General features: G+C 34.5%; 4 protein-coding genes and 1 non-coding gene across 5 annotated transcripts; 4 read left to right on the top strand and 1 right to left on the bottom strand.

The window, feature by feature from the left end:
* The first annotated feature begins 435 nt into the window (after nucleotides 1–435).
* LOC100253980 (pentatricopeptide repeat-containing protein At2g13600) lies at nucleotides 436–2,868 on the top strand. The gene has a single exon (XM_002264289.4). It carries the CDS (start codon nucleotides 612–614, stop codon nucleotides 2,664–2,666), a length of 2,055 nt encoding a protein of 684 aa, XP_002264325.1. The 5' UTR covers nucleotides 436–611; the 3' UTR covers nucleotides 2,667–2,868.
* Nucleotides 2,869–9,334: 6,466 nt separating this feature from the next.
* On the top strand, nucleotides 9,335–14,375 carry LOC100254113 (serine/threonine-protein kinase PBS1). Its single transcript, XM_002265040.5, has 5 exons — nucleotides 9,335–9,744; nucleotides 10,346–10,551; nucleotides 11,357–11,546; nucleotides 12,952–13,343; nucleotides 13,533–14,375. Exons 1-5 carry the CDS (start codon nucleotides 9,624–9,626, stop codon nucleotides 14,016–14,018), a joined length of 1,395 nt encoding a protein of 464 aa, XP_002265076.1. The 5' UTR covers nucleotides 9,335–9,623; the 3' UTR covers nucleotides 14,019–14,375.
* Nucleotides 14,376–14,806: 431 nt separating this feature from the next.
* On the bottom strand, nucleotides 14,807–16,452 carry LOC100243643 (bidirectional sugar transporter SWEET15). Its single transcript, NM_001397863.1, has 6 exons — nucleotides 16,254–16,452; nucleotides 16,077–16,113; nucleotides 15,785–15,995; nucleotides 15,535–15,696; nucleotides 15,340–15,459; nucleotides 14,807–15,245 (listed from the first exon to the last, which is right to left on the bottom strand). Exons 1-6 carry the CDS (start codon nucleotides 16,306–16,308, stop codon nucleotides 14,961–14,963), a joined length of 870 nt encoding a protein of 289 aa, NP_001384792.1. The 5' UTR covers nucleotides 16,309–16,452; the 3' UTR covers nucleotides 14,807–14,960.
* A 6,001-nt stretch (nucleotides 16,453–22,453) lies between these two features.
* TRNAQ-UUG (transfer RNA glutamine (anticodon UUG)) lies at nucleotides 22,454–22,525 on the top strand. The gene has a single exon. It is a non-coding gene; the product is annotated as a tRNA-Gln (tRNA).
* On the top strand, nucleotides 22,471–25,797 carry LOC100249010 (delta(3,5)-Delta(2,4)-dienoyl-CoA isomerase, peroxisomal). Its single transcript, XM_002265304.5, has 2 exons — nucleotides 22,471–23,274; nucleotides 25,363–25,797. Exons 1-2 carry the CDS (start codon nucleotides 22,638–22,640, stop codon nucleotides 25,551–25,553), a joined length of 828 nt encoding a protein of 275 aa, XP_002265340.1. The 5' UTR covers nucleotides 22,471–22,637; the 3' UTR covers nucleotides 25,554–25,797.
* The last annotated feature ends 545 nt before the right edge of the window (nucleotides 25,798–26,342 follow it).

Consider the following 26,342-nt stretch of genomic DNA (forward strand, 5'->3'; position numbering starts at 1 on the left):
TATTTTATTTTCTATGTTACTTTCGTAGAGCCAAACTTAACATTAAAAGAGCATTATGTCCTTTGAATTATAGAACAATCATTAAAAAAAACCAATTGAACAAATAGAAGAAAAAAAATATATTCCTTAACCAGTGATTCATATTAAATTATTGGATTAATACCACTAAATAGAAAAATTTTAATAAAAAAAAGATCTTGTCTTCCCTAAATTAGGAGATAACAATAATTTTTTCTTTTTTGTATTGTGAAAGAATGAACCAATGGATGGGTACATATTTACTAGAAGAATTTTTTGAAGAAAAAATTATCATTCTCGTTATGGGCTTGGTAAGTAGGGTTTAAGAGACTTAAGGGTCCATGGGCCTTTAGTGTGGGTTTGGGCCTAGTTTAGAAGGGTTTAAGAGAGTAAGGTCCATGGCCCTTAAGTATGGGTTTGAGGACAACTAACAAACAAAGGCCAACAGAAGTTCAAATCTCACAGGAATGGCAGTCCAACAGCCAGCATTGCCCTCTTTTTCACTCAGCTGTCAGTTTCAAATTCAGCTTACATTGAGGAAATTCAAGATTCTGAGCAATGCCCAAGAGACCCTTTTCCCCTAAGGTGATGGAATGGCAAAGCATGGGTTGGTTAGAGACCTCTATCTGCCTAATTCATCTCCATTTGCAAAGCTCTTGGACTCCTGCCTCCGTTCAAGGTCGGCCAGGGGCACTCGTCTGGTTCACGCCCGCATTCTCATGACTCAGTTTTCAATGGAAATCTTCATTCAGAACAGGTTGATTGATGTTTATGGGAAATGTGACTGTTTGGATGATGCCCGCAAGTTGTTTGATAGAATGCCCCAAAGGAACACTTTCACTTGGAATTCCCTTATAAGTGTGTTGACTAAATCGGGATTTCTTGATGAGGCAGCAAGGCTCTTTGGTTCAATGCCTGAGCCTGATCAGTGCTCGTGGAATTCGATGGTGTCGGGTTTCGCTCAACATGATCGATTCGAAGAATCTTTAGAATATTTTGTTAAGATGCATAGGGAGGACTTTTTGCTTAATGAGTACTCGTTTGGTAGTGCTCTGAGTGCCTGTGCAGGGTTGATGGATTTAAATATGGGTACCCAAGTCCATGCTTTGGTATCAAAATCTAGGTATTCAACCGATGTTTATATGGGGTCTGCCCTTATTGATATGTACTCTAAGTGTGGGAGTGTGGCTTGCGCTGAGGAAGTTTTTTCAGGAATGATCGAGCGGAACTTAGTCACATGGAATAGCTTGATTACCTGTTACGAGCAAAATGGTCCAGCAAGTGAAGCTCTAGAGGTATTTGTGAGGATGATGGACTCTGGACTAGAACCAGATGAGGTCACGCTAGCTAGCGTAGTCAGTGCCTGTGCAAGCTTGTGTGCACTCAAAGAAGGCCTGCAAATTCATGCCCGTGTCGTGAAAACTAACAAATTTAGGGATGATCTTGTTTTGGGCAATGCTTTGGTTGATATGTATGCAAAATGCAGTAAAGTTAATGAAGCCAGAAGGGTTTTTGATAGGATGTCTATTAGGAATGTCGTGTCTGAAACCTCCATGGTAAGCGGGTATGCAAGGGCAGCAAGCGTAAAAGCTGCAAGATTTATGTTTTCGAAGATGACACAAAGGAATGTAGTATCTTGGAATGCACTTATTGCAGGTTATACACAGAATGGGGAGAATGAAGAGGCTCTCAGACTCTTCCGCCTCCTAAAGAGGGAATCCATTTGGCCAACCCATTATACCTTTGGGAATCTCCTTAGTGCTTGTGCCAATCTCGCTGATCTGCTGCTCGGTCGTCAGGCTCATACCCATGTCTTGAAGCAAGGTTTTGAGTTCCAGTCTGGAGCAGAGTCTGATATTTTTGTGGGAAACTCTCTCATAGACATGTACATGAAATGCGGTTCAATTGAAGATGGGAGCCGGGTGTTTGAGAAAATGAAGGAAAGAGATTGTGTTTCATGGAATGCCATAATAGTAGGGTATGCACAAAATGGTTATGGGGCAGAAGCTCTTCAAATTTTCAGAAAAATGTTGGTATGTGGAGAGAAACCCGACCATGTTACTATGATAGGAGTTCTATGTGCTTGTAGCCATGCAGGCTTGGTTGAAGAGGGCCGTCACTATTTCTTTTCAATGGAGGAGCATGGTTTAATACCACTGAAGGACCATTATACATGTATGGTCGATTTACTAGGACGAGCTGGTTGCCTCAATGAAGCAAAGAATTTAATTGAAGCAATGCCAGTGAATCCTGATGCTGTCGTGTGGGGGTCTTTGCTTGCTGCTTGTAAAGTTCATGGCAACATCGAAATGGGGAAGCATGCAGCAGAGAAGCTTTTGGAGATCGATCCTTGGAACTCTGGACCTTATGTTCTTCTCTCAAACATGTATGCTGAGCTTGGAAGATGGGGAGATGTTGTAAGAGTAAGGAAACTTATGAGGCAACAGGGGGTCACTAAGCAGCCAGGTTGCAGTTGGATTGAAGTAGAGAGCCGAGTGCATGTTTTCCTGGTTAAAGATAAAAGCCATCCTCATAGGAAGCAAATCTATTCAGTTCTCAAAATGCTCACAGAGCAAATGAAGCGGGTTGGATATATCCCAGATGCCAATGATTTCGAGGCTTATGATGAGCAGAGCAAATCTGAATAAACCTCTTGTTACCACATGGAACTGCCAGTGGATGCTGCTGTGGGATGATTTACTCGAAACATCATTCTTCATGTGCTGTAGTCTTGGCATTCTCTTTTGGTGAAATTCTTATCGAAAATTTTCTCTTCATTCTTTCAACAACAACAAAAAGACAAACAAACAAACACACAAGCAATAACATCTACATTTTCTCCTTGTTCTTTTCCCTGTAGCATATACATTCTTCTTCTTCTTCTTCTTCTTCTTTCTGTTCTTTGAAATCTTTCCATGAAGCTCGAACTCATCTATTAATATAATTTTATTTTAATAGGAGCGGATTCAATAATAGAAAATTCCTTTAAAAGAAAGGAGACAAAGTTTTAGATCCTGTTTAATAGCTAGTTTTTAAAACAATTTTTTGTTTAATTATTTTAAGTTTTTCTATTTATTTTTTAATGATTATTTTAAAAAATAATTAAAATTAAAAATAAAATACTGCATATAAAATTTATGTTTAAAATATAGAAAAAGTGTCAAAAACATTTCATACCTTTAAACATATTTTTGTTTCACAAATCACTAGAAAATAATTTTCAAAAACTGTTTTAAAAAACACTACCCATTAAAGCCTTACTTTTTATCAAGTTTGTTATTAATGGTAGATCCTGTAGGAGATTCAGACTAATGGCCCATACGAGACTTGAATTCTCCTTGTTTTTGAAGGACTTTCAAATCGACTGTCGGATGAAAATTGGGCCCATTGGCTCAAGCCCAACCTGAGCCCACCAAAAATTTTAAACCTAAGCTTCGCTCGCATCTAGGCCTGGTGAGTGGTGAGATCCCTGTAAGACTAGGTCGGCCTGATTTTTTTAGCCCGAGTCCAACTCGTGGCACGGCTGGAGCCCAATCCGACGATTCGATCCCCAAAAGATCTGAAAGCCTAACTTTACAATATTGTTATTAATAAACTTAATTATGTTTCATAACCCTCCGTTTGATTCTTGGAAAAATTAAAGGAAAATATGAGGGAAATAAAATAAAAAAAAATATTAAAAAAAACAACGAAAGAAACTAAAATTATATAAAAGGATTTCAAGTTAATAAATTTTTTTTATATGCTTTTTAAAAATATATAAATTTTTAATTAATTTTAATTTTATTTTATTTTATTTTCATAATTTTTATGATTAATTAGACATGATAAAATCATTTTCTTCATCATTTTTTCCCTTTTTTTAATACTTTAACCAAATATGACATAAATAAGAATGACAGAATGCAAAACGATAAAAAAAATTTAAATTTAATTTTGATATAACGAGACTACCCAACATCATCAAATTTGGCTTCGGGTTATTCAAAATCTTAAAATCTATTTTAAGATAAGTATGTACTTAATAAAGCTTTTAGAATGACTAAAAAAAGAAATTAGAAAGAGAATATTTTTCATTTCCTATTTGGTTTCGCGTTTTTAATGCCCAAAAAAGAAAATTCCAAATTTATTCCAAACTCATTTATCCCATGTGAAACTGGGAGCATGGGGACAACAACATTAATAACATTAATAAGAAAGTGCGGAGGGAGGCCTCCCTTGTATGAAACGTTTTTGTTTTTGTTTGTGATGTCTAAAATGCAAAGACCAACATCAAGACAATCTCAGAAAATTAGGGCTTACTTTTAGTGGAAAATCTTTGTCTACTTGCTAGTCTAACAAACTGAGGTAGACCTCATTTCCCTTTTAAATCCTCCTTTTGCATTGTGGGGTACCCAATAATGTAATGTCATCAAAATGGTCCGTCCAAATAGTAAGGCCCCATCTAGTACACTTTTATGAATGCCTTAAAAAATACTTATTTTCCCAATTCTATATATAAAAGGAATGACTTGAAGCAAAACTTTTCCAAGAATGCACTTTTTTTTTCTTTTTCTTTTTACTATTTGTTTAATGAAATCAATTTGAATGTAACCCAATCCCATTTTTAACATAAAACGTTACATTTTACATTATTTTCTAAATTTGAATTAAGTTTAGATTAATCTGGTTGAGTTATATGATTTAAATTTGAGTTGAATTACATCTGATGAAAATTTTTACTTCAAAATTATTTGAAAACATCTGAAATTAATATCATTATATATAATAAATATTATGATAAAAATAATGCTCTTAACATATTCTTGAGTACAATCCAAATTAATATCCGATTCAAAAACTTCATCTCAATTTCAATCTAATTATTGAAATGGATTGTTTAAGGTGGTGTTTATTTTTTGTCCAAATAGAAAGAAAAATTTTTTTTGATTTTTTTATTCAGCTAAAAATAATTGAATGTATAATTATAGTCAAGTTATTAATAAAAAAAAGAAGAAGAGGAAATGACGTATTCATCAAAGGACTCTTTAGACTTTACATAGTCAATATATTCCTTCAAATGGGTTGTTATCATTCACCTAATTTCGAAGCTAAAAATTCTTGTACAAAGACAGCTATTTTTAGGCTTCGAAGACCATATAAACATCCTCTTTGGTCTTTTTATTTACTAAGAGAATCAACACACAAAATTCAACCTCTCTATGAATTTGGGCTCGTTTTTGGTGCCACACATCTTCAAAACGTGTGTACACGCCAACTCATGTTGAGTTGGTGATTGTCTGTAGCCCCTCAAAAGAACCTTCCCATCCAAACTGTACATTCAAATTCGGTGAGTCCATGCCTTCCTTATGCATTTAATATTTTAAATTGTTATTTTACTAAATATCTTTTATTTTATATATAGTTAGAATTAAGGGTGAAACCATAATGGATTGATCTCACTCAATTTCGAATCTAATATGATATTTTTACGGACTAAAATAATTATTTTTAGTACTCGGATTGAGTTTGAATTAAATTCGACAATTTAATATTTTTATAATATATATATATATAATTTTTAATAAAAATATCAAATTATCTTATATTATTTATTTATTTTATTATTTTTAGAAAAAACATATAAATTTACTTTTAGTTTTTTTTTTGTTGCTATATTCAAATTTTGTCCTATTTACAATCCAAGTAACTCAAGTTTAAACCAATAAATTTAAACTTAGAAAAATGAGGATGAGTTGAATTTAAGTTATATATTTAGATTTAAATATTAAGTTGAATTGAAGTCAGGTTAATTATTTCATAATTTGGGTTGAATTAAAATTAGTGATTAAACCAATCAACTTGTCCAAACTACAATCCTATTTAGGATACAATAATAGAATAATTCACCTTAGCTTAGAATGAATCCATAAGATGTGGTATTATATATCATAAACAAATCGACTTTTTCTCATTGAATAGTGATTGACTTTTAGACCGAATTATCAAAAGGTTGACTAAAAAGTTACCATGAAAACTAATGTTCATACTTTAGAGAAAAATTATTGAGATGTCACAAAAATTTTGGTCCACCCTTATTAAATATGATGGCCCTGTCAAAGATGTCCATTCAGGTGTTCCCACTTGAGGTAATCTATTAGGCCAAGAAAATGGAAATACCTAGATCTTGTTTTAAATAATATCAAATATTTTAGTTTGATAATTGGGGTGAGGAGAACTATATATATATATATATATATATATCCTTTTTTATTCATCAAATCTAATTATGTAAGAGTTTTATACCAACTCATATTTATCCATTTTTTGATAAAAACTTTTTTTTTATTAATTTAATCCTAAATTCTACTCAAATGTGAAATAAATTATTTTATGTTAGAATTTTCTATCAAAATGGATAGACAAATCCTTAATTTTTTTTTTATATATAGAAAATCCCAATTATGGTTTACAATTATTTAAAAAAAAAGTTTAGGAATCAAATTACAACACTCGTGAAAGTCTAAATGATATTTTTTTTTAAAATAATTATTGATTGTTAACTTCTAATCCAAAAAAAGTTATTTTAATTACTCTTTACTTTTCTATTACAACATTAAAATTTAAAAATATTAATATAAAAAATAAAATAAAAAGTCAATTAAAAAATGAATGGATCATAAATTTAGAAATAAAAAAAACAAAAAAAGAAGAAAAAGAAACAAAGAGACAAGGATAGAAAGAGAGAAAAGACAAAGAAAGGATGGGGGCATTGAGGGTGATTCCAAATCAAAAGTCAAGGGGATAAACGAGTTCCAACTTCCAACCATGTCGGTGACACCGATTACAAATTTGAATTTAGAAATGAAGGTTCATCCTCACACACCCTTCAAAATCACACTAAATTCCAAACTATTTTCTTACCAAATCACTCTCCAATCTTCCTTCTATTTCTATGTGATAATGACAAAGTCGGTATCTCCATTTATTAGAATCATTTTCTTTGTTAGAAATTTCAACTTTATAAAATATAAATTTTAAATAGATATTAAAAATAATTAATATTTTATGCATTTTTTTTTTATATCAAAAGTATCATATTTGACCATTTAAACACTGTTTTTTAATTATAGAAATACTACTTTTAACAAATAAATGCATGAAACTTAAAGTAATTTTAAAGGGTTTTTATTTTATGGTTATTTTTACGTGAATGCATTCAAACATATTTTTTTCCTTCTCAATTTCAACTTTCCATAGTCATATTATAATTATATTTATTTGGGGATGAAGAAATTTTATACCAATGATATTTTTGTAATTTACTTTTTAAAGTTATTGGAAATGACTCTATCCCATCATATCCTAATTATAGATAATGTTAAATAAAAATTATTTTGATTGATATTTATTTTTATTTTTAAATTATTGAACATTTATAAAATATGATTTGTTTTATAAGAATAAATTATAAATATTTATAATATTTATTTATTAATAAATTATATCTATTCTTAAAAAAATTTAACGAGAATTCCAATTTTATTTTATTTTATTTAAAACAAAAATAGTAATTTCACATTGAATTAGCTCTAACTCCCATGTAGATAATTATTATAATTACCAATGAAAAATTAATAACTTAAATATAAAAAAAATTATTTTGATAGATTAGTTTATTTATTGTTTTGATAAATAATTTTTGGAAAAAAAATTCGAAAAAAGGATTGGTGTCTGAAAATGATATGAGAGAATCTACCAAGCTGTGTAAAATGGGCCCCAATGAAATAAAGGCCCAAATGATTAATTCGGCGAGTTCTAACGCGTTTCTACGGAACTGCTAAAGAACACGCCAACGCAATCGATACGCTATCCGGCCCAACCGGATTTAAAATAGACGGGTCAACCGAAGCGGTTCATCATCATCATAAAATTACTTAATTACCCTTTTTTAAAATCGTATTTATTTAAGTAAAATAAAATAGAAATTTAAATCATAAGCTCTCGTATTATATTATTTTTTATCATACATTTTCTAATGAAATTTAAAATCTTTTTTTTCTTTTCTTATTTTATCTAATTTTGTACCAACCCATACCCTCACAATTTTAAAATATGTTTATAAAATTAAAATGTAACTTTTTCTTTTATCCAATATGAGATATCACAAACACTCATTTACGTCTTATTATATACCACACGATTGTGGTACCAAACAAACAAATATTCTTCATAAGACTTTCATATTCGGGTCAAGGATCGACTCTAATAAATTTATAACGAATTACATCAAATCATGTAAATATTATCCTTTTTTAGGAACCCTTATCGTTTTAAAACGTGTCTATAAGATTACGAAGAAATTATATACATATATAATATCATAAACTTTCTTTGTTACGTATATGTTATCTTTTTAATTTTAAATATTTAACTATAAAATTGGTTGTATTTTTTAAAAAATATTTGTCAAACATAACTTGAATATAATATGTTGTAAACTTCACAAAATTTAAAATTATTATTTTTCTAAATTTCATTGGCTTTTATCATGAAATAATTGAATTAATTTTTTAGAAAAAATTTATTATAATAAATGGAATTGTACTACAAATAATAGCAAAGAAGGAAATGAAATCTACCAAGTGAAAAAGTTGGAGGTAAGCAAAAAAAAATTGACATTTATTTAATTTTAATTATTTTAACATTAAAGAGAAAAAAAAACATTGATTTCCTACATAACAAAGAATTTTCTTAATAATTAATTATAAATATTCCTTTTTATTTAAATAAATAAAGAAATAAAAAATATATTATCAAATTTAATATTTCAAATGTCCAAATAAGGAAGAAATGATGACTCTTTGGTCTCTCTAGAAATTTTCTCCCCTCTATTTTCAATAATTTTCCAATAATCTTCATGTCTCAAATTTTATTCTTCTTCAAAATCCATATATTTAACTTTGAAAATTTTACCATTTTAATTGAAAATTCCCTTAAAATCCACCACATTAATAAAAATACTCAAAATTAAAAACATTAGTCAACCAAATAAAATAATATTATATAAAAAATAAGTAATAAAACAAAAAATTCCATACATATGGTATCAAAATATTAATTCAAAATATATGGCGTTATATTTTTATTTTATTTTTTCATATTTTTTAATTCAAAAGTAGAATTTTATTTTTGAAATTTTTTTAAAAATATTTCCGGACAATTCTCGTGTTAGCCTTTTCATTTTTGACCAAAGAGTAAGATTTGGTCAAAGGAGAGAGAGTAGGCGCTGGGTAGGAACTAGGAAGGCTTATGTAAGAGCCTCATCTTCTTTTATACACATATAAATACAGACTCTTCACAAACAAAACGTAATGAGTTGAGAGACAAAGCCGGCTTCAACACCCCTGTTTCAGTGCCAGTTATCTCTCACCAAAGCAAGCATCAAGACCCCTCTCTCTATCTTCGTCTTCCTTCCCAACTTGGATTCATTGTCGTTGTCTTTTGGGGTGATGCCTCTCCATTTTGATGCATATTCTTCAATGGGTTTTTAGTATACACCTCAGGTATTCAAGGACAAGTTTTTGAGAGATTGGGGGCCGTTTTTTCTTTTGTGTGTGTGGGAGATGGGTTGTTTTCCTTGTTTCGATTCGAGGGAGGAGGAGAAGCTGAATCCGGACAAGGGTAGGGATGATCGGAGGGAATCTCCGCAGATGGTGGCATCCAACATCTCCAGATTGTCCTCCGGTTAGATTTTTTTTTTTTTTTTCTTCTTCTTTCTAAATTTGGCTTTTGGGTGTTTTTTTGCTTGATCTGATCTGGGGTTTTCTTTTGATTGTTGAATTTGATGTGGTTTGAGGTTTTTGTGAGATCATTTCAATTGGGTATTTCGATCTGACTCTCTTGAGCTTCATATTTCCGGAGTTGTGTGTAGACCCCATTCAATTTTGCTACGGTTTGTAAAAGGGGATTTTGATAGTGAGATCTCATGATGAATTTGAGTTGCCTTGTTTGATCTGATTAATACTTTGTGGGTCTGAGAGTTAGGCTTAATCATTTCTAGTTTCTTTCAGTAGTCTCATAGCTCAATTTAGTCAATTTGTCTATTTATAACCCAGGGTTTGAAAATCTGATTGGAATTATACCTGAGTTGGGTTGTTTTGAATCTGATTGGAATTATGCATCAATGGGGTCTATCTAGTTTTTTCAAATTTTGTGTAATCTGTAGTATCTTGGTGAAACCAGGGTCTGAAATTGTATGATATCGGTGATTTCAGTCGGAAGAGAATGATGTAACTAATACCACTGCTTATGGATCCGCACTTTCTTGTTTTCATGAAATTTGCAGGTGCAGACAGGCTCAAAGCAAGGAACAGCACCGGGTTGAAAAAGGAGTCATCTGGTCCTAAGGATGTGCCGGATGGCCATATCGCTGCTCAAACATTCACTTTCCGTGAGCTAGCGGTGGCAACAAAGAATTTCCAGCCAGAGTCCTTTATAGGGGAAGGGGGATTTGGACGTGTGTACAAAGGGCGACTTGAGAGTACGGGGCAGGTAAATACTTCCATTGTTGTTTTATCGACTCTTTCTATCACTATTGTCATGAAACATTGCTTTCAACAAGGTTTTAATTTATTTCTGTTTATGTGACCACGATCAGTAATCTTTGGATTTTCCAAGTAAAGGATAAAAACTGCTTTATTAAAATTGACTTTTTGCATTAATTATCATATGGTGGGCTAAATTAGTATGTATATTTCCGGAATTTGTTTTCCCTTAAGATTGTATGATAATGAAGATCTCAAAACCCGTTTCTTCTTTTTAATTTAATTGTACCATAGTTGGCTGACTTTTCTTCTTGAAGCTCTTTAACACACCAACCATATTTGCATTTAAGGTACACCAAATTGTACTGCCAAGTAATTTACCACAACAAACCCAATAATGTAAACTTTTTCCAACATGTTCTTAGCAGGTTAGCTTCATAACTCCTATGGATGGAGATATTGACTGCTTTATGGTATTCCACTTCTTTCACCATTCAAGGAGGAAAAATACCAAACAGATGTGATTTGATTTTATACTCTGATTTATGAAAAATCTGTTTGATGTTCTTTTGCAATAGTCATAGTACAAAAACTGTGAAAGAAAACCTGAGATTTTTTCCCAAGCAATTCAAATTCAGTTTTTAGGGATTTTGGCAATGTTCCATTTTGACCCACAGTTATAGGATTTCAATGACTTATTTCTTTAGGAAACTTTTAGCATGAATATTGTAGAATTTAGCCACTCAATCTTGTTTAATTTTGATAGTGGTGAAGATGCATTCATGTGATAAAGCCATGTTTGTCTTTCTCAGGTTGTTGCTGTTAAACAATTGGATAGAGAGGGTCTCCAGGGTAACAGGGAATTCCTGGTGGAGGTTCTCATGCTCAGCCTTCTGCATCACCCTAACCTAGTGAATCTGATAGGCTACTGTGCTGATGGAGAACAGCGACTTCTTGTCTATGAATTTATGCCCCTGGGATCACTGGAGGATCACCTTCTTGGTAATAATTTTTTGCCTATAATTCTGTTTCTACGATTCGTAAAATAATCAATCTTTGTGGACCCAAATAATTGGTAAAAAGCTTGGTGTTCCAGTTTTGGTTCTTATTTGTTCATTCTGTTAAGTCCAAGTGGTGATATCAAAAATCACTTTAGACCCTAAAGTTCAATTATATTTAGATCATGTACTTTGGCTGTGGAAGGCTGATGATGACCTCCAACTCAGATATGCTGGTGTCAATTTGCCCGTTGGTTGTGGTGAACCTTGCGGTGACTTACATTCTGCTAATTTAGCACGAGACATTCCTGTACTGGACAGCTTAGTGAATGTCTATAGTTGTGGATCCTGTTAAGTGATCGGAACATGTCAATTCTTGTTATTTTACCATGTCAAAATTGTTGGCCCATTTTGTCTTGAAACAGACTCAACCATATACCTGTGTATGCATAAATTTTATTTTATCAGGATATGGAGGACAGTATAAGTGGGTTCATTTTCTGTTGCTGGTTTTCCTATTCTTGCATTTCTTTTTTCCTGATCAATGAGATTTTATTTCTACCCTTTTTGATCCATCAATGAGTCTTTAGTTCTCTGATTCATTGGTTGCTATATTCAGTATTCTCTAATGATATATTTTTTTATCTGCATACACTACATGATAGTATTCTACAAATGCTGCGAGTTAGTTAAACTAAAGATGATTCAGAATTCTGTTAGGTAGGATCTATTTTTAATGGTAAGTGAAATCATAGAGGACAATAGTGTTCATCCTTGGGATTAGAACCATATTTTTATGAATAGAGGTGATTTAAAATCTTCTATTATTATTAGATTATAGGTAGGATAAATTGAATTTCAAACACATTTGTTTTGCACTGAAGTTTGCTTTCAGGTCATAGATTTTTAAGTTGATACAAATAAATGAAAAAATTACAGTTTCTAGATCAATTAGATTGCTTATCTAGAAACAAGAAGGCACTGTGTTGTTATTACTGTTATTATTAGTCTCAATAATGTGTAATGGGCATGCATTCATTTGGACATTATTCTTTTTTTCTTGTTTTCTGTTTTTTTGTTTTTGTTTTGTTTTGCTTTGTTTTATTTTCTTTGTTTTTATATATTTTGGTTAAAATTCCCTTTATTTTTCTTTCTAGCATGATAACTGGTGTGCCTGACTAGTTTTAGATAAAGGATTATTAAATTGGAAGGAAACAATCAAGCTTAGGATTGAGATCTCCGGAGTATTATCTTTTGGATAAAGTTCTATCAAGTCACGGGACAAAAATGCATAGACGCAAGCATTTCATGCTTAATAAATTTGTAACCATTGCCTGATCATTTCAGTCACATGAGCTGTTGCCAATTTTAGTAACTTGTCAACCAATAGTTAAATGAACTTTGTGCAGATCTTCCACCTGATAAGGAACCGCTGGATTGGAACACAAGAATGAAGATAGCAGCTGGTGCAGCCAAGGGTTTGGAATACTTGCATGACAAAGCAAGCCCTCCAGTTATTTATAGAGACTTCAAGTCATCCAATATTTTACTAGAAGAAGGATTTCACCCCAAGCTTTCTGATTTTGGGCTTGCAAAGCTTGGTCCTGTTGGGGACAAGTCACATGTTTCAACTAGGGTTATGGGCACTTATGGTTATTGTGCTCCCGAGTATGCCATGACTGGACAATTGACAGTGAAGTCTGATGTCTACAGCTTCGGGGTGGTCTTCTTGGAGCTGATTACTGGACGTAAAGCCATTGACAGCACCCTACCCCATGGAGAACAGAATCTTGTCACATGGGTAATCCACTAAATTCTTGTAGTGTGGTTGCCTAAGCTGCCTGTAGTGTAGGCCACATGTCTGACTACTGCACCATCACTTGTGCTTGTGATTTTCCTTTCTCCATTTCCTTTTGGGGTTTATATAAGTGCATGCATGTTTGTGGACAAACAGTGCTTTTCTCATATCTTGTGTTTTATGTTTTTGCAGGCCCGCCCTTTGTTCAATGATCGTCGAAAATTTGCAAAGTTGGCGGACCCACGATTGCATGGTCGGTATCCAATGCGGGGTCTCTATCAGGCTCTAGCTGTGGCATCCATGTGCATCCAAGAACAAGCTGCCACCCGTCCTCTCATTGGTGATGTGGTGACTGCCCTCTCTTATTTGGCAAACCAGTCATATGACCCTAATGCAGCTCATGGGCACATCTACAGAGGTTCTGGGGATAGAGATGAGAGGAGAAACAGAGAGGAGAGAAGTGCAAGGGTTACAAGGAACGAGGATGGGGGAGGATCTGGACGAAGATGGGACTTGGAAGGGTCTGAGAGGGAAGACTCTCCTAGGGAAACTGCAAGGATGCTAAACAGGGATTTGGATAGAGAACGAGCTGTTGCTGAAGCCAAAATGTGGGGAGAGAATTGGCGAGAAAAGAGACGACAAAGTGCTCAAGGCAGTTTTGATGGCACTAACGGGTAATCTCCCTGTGTACAATCCAAGGCTCCACCCTCTACCCCCTCGGAGCTTTCCTGGTTTTGTACCAGATGGACTGAAGAAATTCCTGAAGCTGATCTTCCCTTAAGCAGGTCCATCCAAACAGCTCTGAATGCCAACATGTTTCTTCCTTTTTTTTTTTTTAACTTTTTCCTTTTTCCCTTTCCCCCTTTTCCTTGAAACATAGAAGAACAAGAAGATGAAAAGCACAACAGATGATAGTGTATATTTTCTGTTTAGAGGAAATCGTATTAAAAAATTTTGAGAGTAAACTGTCGAGTAATGTTATAAACCTTTCAGGCTCTTTTAGGGTTTCTTCTATGCAAAAAGATTTCTGTTGTCTATAGTCTTCTTCAGGAACAGTTCATGGACTAATTGATATGTTACTTTATTCATCCTTGATCATCTTGTATGTCGAGTTCTATCTCCGAATACTTGTCGACTCTAATATTTAGATTAGCATAAATAAATCGCCCATCTCCCATTTTCTCAGTTTCTATAAAGCCACTGTTTCATCAAGATACCTCCAACCCAGTACCCTAACTGCCCTGTTTAGTAGCTGTCTTTTTCCAACCATGAATGGCTGATCTTCGCCATTTATTCAACAGACTCTGGCTGTTTTTCTCTGTTTTCTTTCCTTTTTCTTGGTCTTCAATCTTTGGATGCAAAAACCCATCTTTAGATGTTCATCAATCCACTATGCTCAATCCAAACCCGAAAAAAAAACCACAAATCTGCATCTGATGCATGTAGAATGAGATCAAGAAAGTATATATTTAAGCATTTATATTGGTTTCATGATATATGTATCGAATACACGAGAGACAGAGATGGGGGGTATGGTCCAAAAGCAAGGAGAGAAGCCAAGGGCAGCGTATACTTGGCTGCAACACTCGTTAACAAAATAAAATAGAGTTTCATCTTTTATCAAACTGTACTTCCATTTGGCTGGAGTTCACCTGAATTTTCCGTACTTTTCTCGCGATTCCCAGTTTCTTCATCATCCTTGACATCTTCACTACCACTTTTCTTGATCCCATTCTGCTGGGCTCCGATCGGATGGATGTCAGATGTGCCTAATGTGCTCAGCATGACCATGTCAATTATGTGTTCCGGCAGCTTCTTCTCCATCTTTTCTTTGCCAGCATTCCTATAGAATCCATACAGCACCATTTGGACCAGCCCCAATATGACCCCCAGAATGTTTGGAATCTAACCATTGAAAAAAAACCCGAAAAAAAAATCAAAGATCAAGACACTTCAAACAGACCAGCAGATCATTTCTCTGGATGGGAAAATCACTTACAGCAACACAGGGGTCATTTTTGAGAAGGCCATAGGCAAACCACATGATGGCACTCAATGTGAGGAAGAAGGACAAGGAAAAAGGCATGAATTCGACGCTCTTGGTTCGAATCACTTTGGCCTAAAAAAACCATAAAGGATAAAAAATCAAAACCTGAATCAACTGATATGAAATCATCACCTCAACAATACTCACTACAATGCTCAAAGGAGCTGCAAAGACTGCCACTGAGAATGAAGCACAGATCCACCCAAAAACATTTATCCTATTTGAGCCTTTCAGAAGAAATTGTATAAGGACAACAAGGATAGAGAACACCCCAACATTCAAAGAAATGACCACTTTGAGAGTTTGTTTCTGCAGCCCAGAGAATTCATAAAAAGATTAGGCCAATACTTGGAGATACACACAAAACCTTGAAATATTTTTCGGTATAACAAAACACCTTGGCCTGCATCGGCGCGTAAAAGAAGTACAGAAGAATGTAGAAAGACTCTATGGCGCAGCCGAAGGAGTTAATGGTAATCAGAAGAAATGCATCTTTCTTGAGTAGAGCATAGTACAACCATAGCATAGCACTGAAGAGTGCTACTATGTAAGGCAGTGAATGAAAGCCTTCTGCTGATTTTCTCTTATATATTCGATAAAATGTTGGTCTGCAACATGTGATCATATCTATCAAGAACCAGAAGATAATGAAACTGACAAAGAGAAAAAAAAAATGGCAAAAAACTTACGCAGGAGCGAAGTATACGAGGAAGGAGATAATGTTGCCTGAAAAATGGACACGGCAGAAATGGAAGATCAACAGTTACATACCAAAAACTTAACTAAAAACCAACTCAAAATATGGATGGAGAAGACAGAAATGGAGGAATGCTGCAATATATAGCTAAGAAAGTATGTGAATTTACCTAAGATACCGAAGATAAGACCTAGTGTGTGATGGTTGGCCATGGCCATAGCCATCTCTTCAATGAATTAAGAGGAGAAAAGATCAGAGATCTTTTGCAAGAGAAAAGGGAAAGAAGACGACAGGGCCGACCCCCAAGTGAAACCCTGGCTTTCTCTCCTAAACAGCCAACCCCTTCAGCTCATAAAGCGCTTGGAAATGGTGGGGTTGATGCATGTGCCATGTGAGCTTCAATATATAGATGTGGGAGAGAGAGATCAGGGAGAGGGAGAGGAACAAGAGACTGTGCCCATTGGACTCATCTTGGTTGCATGACAATCGGAGGATTAGTAGGTGGCGTACAATAAAATCATTCTCCCAATCAAAAGCCCCACCCCCACTTGCCTCCCTGCACGCGTGCGAAGGAAAACCCGAAACCTGAAACCCAAAATTTCAAACAAAAAATAATATTCTCCTATATGCATAAATACTTTTAATTTTTATAACCCTCGAGAGGGAGATGGGACGCGCCTGTGAGGGGTGACATCATCCCCTAACAAATGTGGGAATTTTTACGTTACATGCTGCAAAGCTGTCTAGCGTAAGGCTTCATTCACGTGACCACCTCCAAAATCTCCTTTCAGCCGTTTCCATCGCGGCATCAGCCATAACCCTACTTTGTCACCATGCACTTGCTCAAATTTATCAACTTTCCTCTGCATTCTGTTTGATTTTTGTTTGTTAGTATCTTCATGCTTGGTTTCGTGTATTAAAGGGGACTTACCTTTATTCTTCCTCAAGCCACTGTTTTTTGCAGTTATATAAGGAGAAGTAAGACAAAAGAATGACATATTTATAATAATGACAACGATGGGTTTTTTTTTTCTTTTACTACATTCTTTCTTGTTTTTATATCGTTAGGTTTTCCATTAGTTTTTCGGCAATGCTGGGTGGAGACCAGAAAGTTAGTTTACCACATTCATCAAAGGTTTTTGGCATTTGTAGAATGAGCTTTAGATTCATTCATTTCAAATATTTTCCAATCAAAGTAGTTTAGTGCAAGACAACGGTGCAATTAATTCTTCCTTCCGACTCATTGATCATGATCTTTACATATTTCTTCATTCATATGTCTATTATCAAAAGTTGTCATTAATTTTCATTTTAAGTTTACCACTTTTGTCTCTCAATGAGGCATCATTTCCATAAATAAAATTCGGTTTTAGTGAGAATTAGGCTAGTCCTTGTTCTTTACAACCGGAACCCAATATATAAATATCTTTAATTGTGTTAAAGTTGAAGCTAAAATTAAATATACGAAAACATGATAAAAAGAAAAAAAATTAATTAGCTTGCATGCACTCCCACGCTTCGAGCTTTTACAACTAAAAAGTAATAACTAAATATTTTAAATTTTATTGAAATTTAAATCCAATTTGTAGGGTACATAATACCATTGACATAATTTTCATAACTAAATTTTGGAGTGTGGTAATAATACAACTAGTTAACATATATTCTCTAACTTGAATGTTAGAGTCCGTGCTTTTAAAAATCAAGTATTTGATAAAATTTAGAAAATAAAAAATAAAAGATTTATGTATAATATATTTTCTTTTTGAAAAAAAACTTTTGATAATGATTCTTGTAAAAATATTTTAAATTTAAAATATAAAAGTATATTAATATTCTTGGGAGATGAAAATTTTAAAATACCTACTTAATTTTTGGTCAAAAGGGATGAAATCTAGATTCCACCCAATCCTTTTCTTAATTGTTTTGGTTTGTAGAATGGAAAGGAGTGGAGGTTGTGGAAGAAGACAATGATGAGGATTTTGAGGAATGGGGAAAGCTAAAGCTTTTTAAACTTGCATGAAATAAATGTCATAAGATAATGGAATGGTGCAGACTCCAAAGCTGTTCCCAACTGAACCCCGCTCTAGAAATATTTATTTATTTATTTATGATTTATTATTTATTTATTCTATTACGTGTGACCAAGAGGCCTACAATCAAGCCATGTTCCACGCAAATTGCAAATATACATTTCGTACATGGCACAGCATACTTTCTTTGGTTGGAACAAAAATTTAAGAGTTTGATTTGGGTGTTCGGTTTTGCATTAACCAAATTGGAAATATCACTAATTATAGGGTGTTATGTCCCACTATTTTTTTTTTTTTCAAAATTTTGCCAAATTTCTTTGAAATACTTAGTCTAAAGTAGAAGGTAAGAAATTTCCATTTATATCTTTCTACAGCTATATATCATTTGCATTTTTTTTATTTATGATTTTTTATACTATTAATAACAATCTTGTATTCCAATTTGTAATTACGATAAAAAGTTTTTAGTAGTAACTAGAAACAATTATTCTAAAGTAACATGATAAAAAATGTTTTATTTAAAGATAGTGATAAACGTAAGTATATTTCAGATAAGTATATTTTAAGTGTTTTTTATTTATCTCAAGTCGAAAAAACTTATAGTACATTTGACATTAATTATAGAAAGTGTTTTTGAGTTTTATAATACTTAAATGATGAAAATTTTCAAATGTTATAAAATTTAAAAATACTTCTTATAATCATTACTAAACACACTTTTATTTAATATGATGTCATAGTGAATATTTGTAATGAATATATATCTCATAGTAAAGAAAATGAAGTTGTGAGAGGAATTTGGAGTTTAAAAGCTATGAGTGCATGGTTTATTTGACAATACCAACCCAAATCGGAAATTCTAATATGTTGTTACTATCTAAAACTTCATTTAAATTCAAGGTTGAAGATAGAGTTTTATACATGTTCATAATGTCAATTTTGCTATATTTTATGTGAGTATAATGATTTTAGGATTTGCTTTTAACTATGATAATAATGAACATTTCAAAATTGAAGTCTGGACCAAGATATGCAAAGGAATTCAACCTACTAGAGGAATGATTAGTTATCCTTTAGGGACAATTAATCAACATATTAGCAATTGGTATAGAAGTTTTAAGAAACATGGGGAGCAATTGATCATTAAGGATAATCAACTTATTTGTGTCTTTGATTTCTAATTAGCTTAAGATTTATTTTATAATATGAAAAGATTTTTAAAATTTTTAAAACCTTAAGGCCGACCTTTGATTCATTGAATATAAGATGCGATACGATAATAGGTGAGATAACACATTAGTGATGTGATACATTGTGAATTCATTTTTCTCATCCATTCTCTATGTTTTGTTTTTCCAAATTTCTTTTCATATTATTGACTTTGCAATATATATTTTATTTTATTTTTGGTTCATTTCCATAAACTAAATATGAATATAACATAATACATTTTACTATATATAATGTCCTAAGATGTATTTCCAAATTCATTTTGTTGGAGGTGATATCCTTAAATACATTTATCCTATCCAACTAATCAAATACAACTAAGTCACAAATGTTGGGAAAAAATCAAAATCCATTGTGATATTTTACATCAGGTGTGGTAGAAAGTTTATAATATAAGTATGAACTCTTCTTAACCATGCAAATGTGTTTTAAAGTCATGAAGACCCCTTTGGGCCTAGGATGAACAATATTTACATGATTAGGTATGAATCGTTACAAATGGTATTAAAGTCGATCTGTCAACCCCTTAACCACTTGACTCAACTATAGAGGAAAGGGCCTCATGGGTAGGCCTTGCACCCATGAGAGCCTAGACAGAGAGCAAGAAAGGCCTAGAGGGTTGGTGGTTCAAACTCTAGGAGCTAAGTGAGGAGGCCATGTGCGAGTCAAGCACACACCGCGGGCGAGTCAGACTCGCACTACACGCGCACCACGGGAGAGCCAGACGTGCACCGAGCGCGCACCAGGCTTATATAGGTTATGGAGTTGGTGCAGATGGGGGCTGAGAGCTATTTTGGAATTTAATTTATATTTATTTAAATATTCCATTATGTATCCTCAAGCATATTGATGTCTCCTCCAGAAACAATGAAAACGGTCCGTGTTACTTTTTAAGGGGGGGTAGGTGACTCAAAGGGGCACCAAGGGAAAGTCTTGACCGCACAAAGGAGGCACCATGTCATGACCTTGGGCGTGCCTAGGACACACGAATAGGACTCAAGCACGCACACATGGGCTCCATGACATGTGTGGTGTGAACCCCGTGGCTACAACGGCATGGGGCCTGGTACGGCCTACCTCCTCCCCGCGCAAGCACGAGGGTGCTTAAGCCTTGTGTGGTGAGCCAACTGAGAAAGCTATGAGCGCAATGCTATAGCCTGATGGGGCACTAGATAGCAGCTGACTCGCACCCATGATGTCTATGTACAACACAGGGGTGCAATGCCCTATGCACCAAGAAGGATCAGCCATGGGCGCAATGTCATGGCTCGTTGCTATGGAGCTGGACCTAATAGTGGGATTAAGCAACACACCCAGACCATGGGCACCTAGACATGGCATGGGCTCACACATCAGTGTGGGGAAGGCACAATGATGCACCAGACACTTGGTCAGTTGGTTGGTGCATGTTGCCTAGTTCAGAAGGCCTTAATCAAAGACACGTTGGTGGGCACCCGATCACAAGAGGCACCTTACGGGGAAGGAGGCAGCTTGTTAGGGGGACTCTCCAGCAGCTTGGTGAGAAAGGCTTGAGGAGATGGCAGCTAGCTAGTGCAGCTAGTGATCAAGTCAAGCAATCAGCTACAATTGACTTGCAGTTGGCTGATGTGCTAATGGCTGGTGCAAGTGGGTGGTTCACGAGCAGGCCACCATCTGGGTGGTGGGTGGTTATGTAAGGCAGTTATGGGCAATTCTAACCAGTTGCATAACCTCTAGATTGGCTCCAGGTTTTGAATTTGAAATTCAAAATGTAACTTGCAGGCTGAGTCTTTTAAAAAGGCTCCTGCATCCTTGAAACAGCGAGAGATTGGGACATGGTTCTTTGAATGCTTAGGGGTGTAAGCATTGTACTCTGACTTAGGGGAAACAATTTTGTCTTATAAAGTGAAATAATACAAGTTGGGAAGGGTTTCCCGTAATCGTTTGTGTCCCTGTTACTTTGCTTTTACTCTGTTTTTCTAAAAGCTGGGAAGGAAGGTTAGCTAAGGAAGGGTCCTTAGCATCGCACACTCGTGAAAAATTTAGAGTGATATTCAGGGGTGTGACACAATCCTCAATGCCAATGTAGTGATTTGTTTGGCCTTATGAGGTGTGTCTATCTATTTAGCTCCACAATCCCATAAGACATAACTAGAATGTTGCATATGTATAGAGAAAAGGGGGTGTTTGTGATCCCACATTGAGTAAAGTAGAAAGTTTTTTATACTATATAAGTATAAACTCCTTTTAACTATATAAATGCATTTTAAAACTGTGAGGGTGAGGGCATTGTGTCTGCATAGGGGGGAGGGGCGTTTGTGATCCCACATTGAATAGGGTATAAAGTTCTTGACACTATATAAGTATAAACTCCTTTTAACTATGTAGACGCATTACGACATCAATTTAAGAACTAAAATGAGATTATGGCATTGAGAGAACTTAAAAGACAATGCAAGTGCTATTGATAATGAAATCTTTAGGAGGAATGTGCATATTAGATGTAGTAAAACTTAGTACTACTTTAAGAATTAGTAATTGTTGTTATGGATGAATATCTTGTAGTTTTACCAATTGAACATATTTAAATGAGTTTCCATTTGTATTTAGTGTTTTCTTTTATATGGTGTTTAATAAATTATTTTACACACCTTAATTAACTTTTAGACAAAGATTAAAAATCAAACTCCTTTTAAACCTAAAGTTTACATTTAAAGGTCTACAGATTTTACCATCATAATTAGAGCCCGTTTGATAGTGATTCTAGGAAGCGTTTTTAATATTCCTAATATTTGAAAAAATTTATCATTTAAGTGTCAGAAATACTTGAATCGTTTTCTAAAATCACTTTCAAACACACTCTTAGTTTCATAGTCCTAAACACTCTTTTGAAAGTGATTAAATGGAATATGTAGTTAAAAGATTGTTAATATCTTCATTCAACAAGTCTCGATCAATCAAAAATTTTCAATTAACCTTATTTTATTTTCAAAAGAAACATGAGAACGTTATTTCATAGCTTTCAAATTAAGAGATGAATGACTTGTGGTTAGGATATCATAAACTGGGAGAGAGTATGGATTAAAGTAATTTGATTATATAAAATTACTAAACCATGCAATAAAATGGTTCTATGGTGTAGTGGTTAGCACTCTGGACTTTGAATCCAGCGACCTGGGTTCGACTCCCGGTAGGACCTTTTTTATTTATTTATTTTTTTTAGCTTTAGCTACTGTTTGGTAACAGGGCCAGGCATTTTCCCAGATTTTCCTTTCTTTCAGTTCCCATCTTCGATAGTCCATACTCGAACTATGGAAAACTACAAAACCCTAGAAATTGTTCAGAGAAGCCCTAAATCTTCAGTTTTCCACCTCAATCTCAACCGTCCTTCTCTCCGAAATGCTCTCTCCCTCGACTTCTTCTCAGAGTTTCCCAAAGCCCTCGATTCCCTCGACCAAAACCCTAACGTAAGCGTCATTATTCTCTCCGGAAACGGAGCCCATTTCTGCTCCGGCATCGACCTAAAAGTCTTGGACTCCATCTCCGAACGTTCCCAATCCAGTGACCGCGGCCGCACCGGGGAGAGGCTCCGACGGCATATTAAGTTCTTGCAGGATGCCATCACGGCCATCGAGCACTGCCGGAAGCCGGTGATCGCCGGGATCCACGGAGCGTGCATCGGCGCTGGGATTGATGTTGTGACGGCTTGTGACATCAGGTTTTGTACGGAGGACGCATTCTTCTCCGTGAAAGAGGTGGATCTGGCGATCACTGCCGATGTCGGTACGCTTCAGCGGCTCCCGAGCATCGTTGGGTACGGTAACGCGGTCGAATTGGCGCTGACTGGAAGGCGATTTTCGGGCTCTGAGGCGAAATCGTTGGGTCTGGTTTCTACGGTTTTTGCCTCCAAGGAAGCCATGGATGAAGGCATAAGACTAGTTGCAGAAGGTAAATGGCTTTTTCCTACATCTTCTATTTCTGATTTTAGCATTATGTTGCTCTGTTTCTTCAAATTTCAAAAACTTTTACGAATATTCTTTCTTTACTGTAGCTGATTAAAATTATTGTTTTAGATGATCAACCACCGAAACCGTATTTTGTATGGTCTAAGTAATGTGGAAAAGCCCAATCTCATACGATAAATTCTAGGATCACTGGTCCCATGGCTTCCAAATAATGGTGCAGAGTTCTGCTTAATTTCCTTTACACAATTGGTTCATAGGTTCTGCATAATCTCTCTAGGATTCAACCAGCATCTGTTATCATTATTTATTCTATTTCAAGCCTGATTATATTGGCATTGAGCTGGATAGAAATGGTAAGTCTGACAAGTCATTTGTTCTATAGTCTTTGGTCCTTGTTGCTTGTCCCTTCCATCCTTCTTTGTTGCGAGCTGTTTGGGTGAGAGGGTGATCCATAGCTCAATTTCAGGATGACTGAATCCTAGGTACGCCTATTGATGCTGGTGGGGTAGGTAGGTAGGATTGATTTCAAACATAAAACCAGCCCTAGCTCAGATCCCATGTGGATAGATATGAAAGAGTAAAACGCACTATTCCTATTTTATTCAATTCAGTATAGAAGAGATGTGAATGCGGAAGATAATAGCTAAAGGCTGCCTATTGGTGCTGGTGGGTACGACTTATTTCTAATATAAAACCGACTCAAGCTTGGATCCCCTAAATGGATGTTGAAGAGTAAAACTTACCATTCCTATTTTATTCGAGTCGGTATATAAGAGGTGTGAACATGCCAGATAATAGCTGCAAAGCTTCCTACTGATGCAGTGATGCTTCTATCTGGCATATGAGACCTTTCATGTGATGCTAGAATTTACAATTGAAGTATGAGAGGCTGCGTCAATTAGGGATACAGGATAGAAATGAATTGGTCCATTTTACAAACTTCAGGTTCAATAGTTGTAGATTTATTTCAGTAATACTTTTAATTTCTATGCTGGATTGGGTCTCTTTCTAAGAAGATTATGAGTGCTAACTAAATATAAAATGTCAACTAGCACCTCTTGATATCCTGAACTAGCAAGAAATTTTTGTAATAAGATATTCGCTACAATTGAAAAGGTCTTGTTAATAGAATTTTCATTGATTTGTGATCTGGTCGGATGATGAAATCCATTCTATAGTATCTTTTTATTATCTTGAGTTGAAAAATAGTAACAAAAATAATCATACCATGCAGAATAGAACTTATAGACTCATTAGAGAAAGGATTTTACATTAATGTAGTATGCTACAACATAGCACGGAAAGGTCTGAACTGACCACCTGAGGATTCTGGTTTTTTAGTAGTGCATGAAGCAACTTCAAAGACAAATAGCTACTAATCATGACTGGAAACAAGATTGATTTCTTCTTTCATATTCCAAAATGTTGTCTTCATCTTGGAAAAAGGGATTGCGATGGAGAAAATATGATGACTGCTATAATCTATAAGATCACACAGAACAGAAAGGAAAAAAAGAGGCTGCGAATATGCCTGTGTTTTTCTTCAACTTCTCATATGTAAGCTACGTTTGGTTCCTGAAAAATTTGAAGGAAAATGTGAGGGAAAGAAAATAGAGAGGAAAAGTGCAAAGAAAAAAAAAAAGTGAAGAAAAATAAAAGATAGATTTAAGGTCAATAAATTATTTTTATATGTTACTTCAGACTCAAATAAAGATTAAATAATTTGAAATGTATAAGTTTGTAATTAATTGTAATTATATTTGATTTTCTTTGGTATTTTCAATAGGATGACCAAACATAAGGAAATTATTTTCCATAGCATTTTTTTTTCCTTACTTTCCAAGAACCAAACATATCCATAAGGGCTCTCATTTGCCCAATGAAATCTAAGCAAATTTCATATAGCTCTTTCTGTTGAGGCTGTTTTCAAATACATGGAATTACATACTATTTCATTAGAATGCCCCTGAGAAATGTAGCTAGCATTTCTCAAATGTCAATCTAGTAGGATAGGAAAATGTTACTTAAAGGTTGAAAGATGTACACTGGTCTCATGGAAATGTTATGGCAGGAATTGCAGCCAAGTCTCCTCTTGCTGTCACCGGGACAAAAGCAGTGTTACTAAGAGGTCGAGATCTCACTGTGGATCAAGGATTAGATTATGTTGCAACTTGGAACTCCGGCATGCTTTTATCTGGTGATTTAGCCGAAGCCGTCTCAGCTCAAATCCAGAAGAGGAAGCCTGTTTTTGCCAAGCTCTGATGGTGCCCACACCGCCTGCAGTTCTCCAGCTACCACCCCTTTCCTGGATCTGCACTCACTGGCAAGCAAGTGCTATGTGGCCACAAGGTGGAATTTGTAACAATTAATAAGCTCCATCTCTTTGTACAGTTTCTTTAAGCCAAAATACAGCAAAAGAGATCTTTATAAGGTGTTTTGTCTATCATATAAGGCTTGAAAAAATAAGAAGAGCTTTTCTGGAATTCATATTACATTCAGGGGACTATATTTGATTTGGTGATCGCTTAATTGACCCATATCCCCCTCTTTTATCTTAGATTGCCCGCGATTGAATGTAGAATCCAATACAAAAGCTCAAATATGATGGGCAGAAGGAAAAAAGGTAATTATATTTTGATTTGTCCACATTGAAGGTTTTATTTTTTATTTATTTATTTTCTTTGGCAATCATAACCTCTAACAAAGTGCAAGAACTAGCTAGAAAGAGACTTTTATTTAAGGGAAAATTTGTGTTTTTTGTGTTCATTTTTTATTTTATAGAAAAGATGAATCCTTTAAAAATAATTAAAATTTAATGCGTTCTCACATGGAAGGTAATATTCATCCAAGCCAAAGGTCTATCTTTATGTAAAATGTGTACGAAATGTAAATTATTAAATTTGTATTTAACAGATTGAATAGTTTCATGTTTTGATTACATTTTTGTATCCTGATTACAATATTTATATGCTAGTAGTTGAATTATAATTTACTTTCAAAAATTGGACCTATATTTTTTTGTGTGTGTGGTACTTAACATTTATCTAAAAG

Source organism: Vitis vinifera, chromosome 1 (assembly GCF_030704535.1).
Source record: "Vitis vinifera cultivar Pinot Noir 40024 chromosome 1, ASM3070453v1".
NCBI lineage: Eukaryota > Viridiplantae > Streptophyta > Magnoliopsida > Vitales > Vitaceae > Vitis > Vitis vinifera.

Coding starts and splice junctions, on each gene's coding strand:
- LOC100253980 (XM_002264289.4), top strand. CDS start 612: ATGGCAAAGCATGGGTTGGTTAGAGACCTCTATCTGCCTAATTCATCT.
- LOC100254113 (XM_002265040.5), top strand. CDS start 9,624: ATGGGTTGTTTTCCTTGTTTCGATTCGAGGGAGGAGGAGAAGCTGAAT. Junction 9,745..10,345: donor CATCTCCAGATTGTCCTCCG/GTTAGATTTTTT, acceptor TGAAATTTGCAG/GTGCAGACAGGCTCAAAGCA. Junction 13,344..13,532: donor AACAGAATCTTGTCACATGG/GTAATCCACTAA, acceptor ATGTTTTTGCAG/GCCCGCCCTTTGTTCAATGA.
- LOC100243643 (NM_001397863.1), bottom strand. CDS start 16,308: ATGGCTATGGCCATGGCCAACCATCACACACTAGGTCTTATCTTCGGT. Junction 15,697..15,784: donor ACGCGCCGATGCAGGCCAAG/GTGTTTTGTTAT, acceptor TCTGGGCTGCAG/AAACAAACTCTCAAAGTGGT. Junction 15,246..15,339: donor AAAATGACCCCTGTGTTGCT/GTAAGTGATTTT, acceptor TTCAATGGTTAG/ATTCCAAACATTCTGGGGGT.
- LOC100249010 (XM_002265304.5), top strand. CDS start 22,638: ATGGAAAACTACAAAACCCTAGAAATTGTTCAGAGAAGCCCTAAATCT. Junction 23,275..25,362: donor CATAAGACTAGTTGCAGAAG/GTAAATGGCTTT, acceptor ATGTTATGGCAG/GAATTGCAGCCAAGTCTCCT.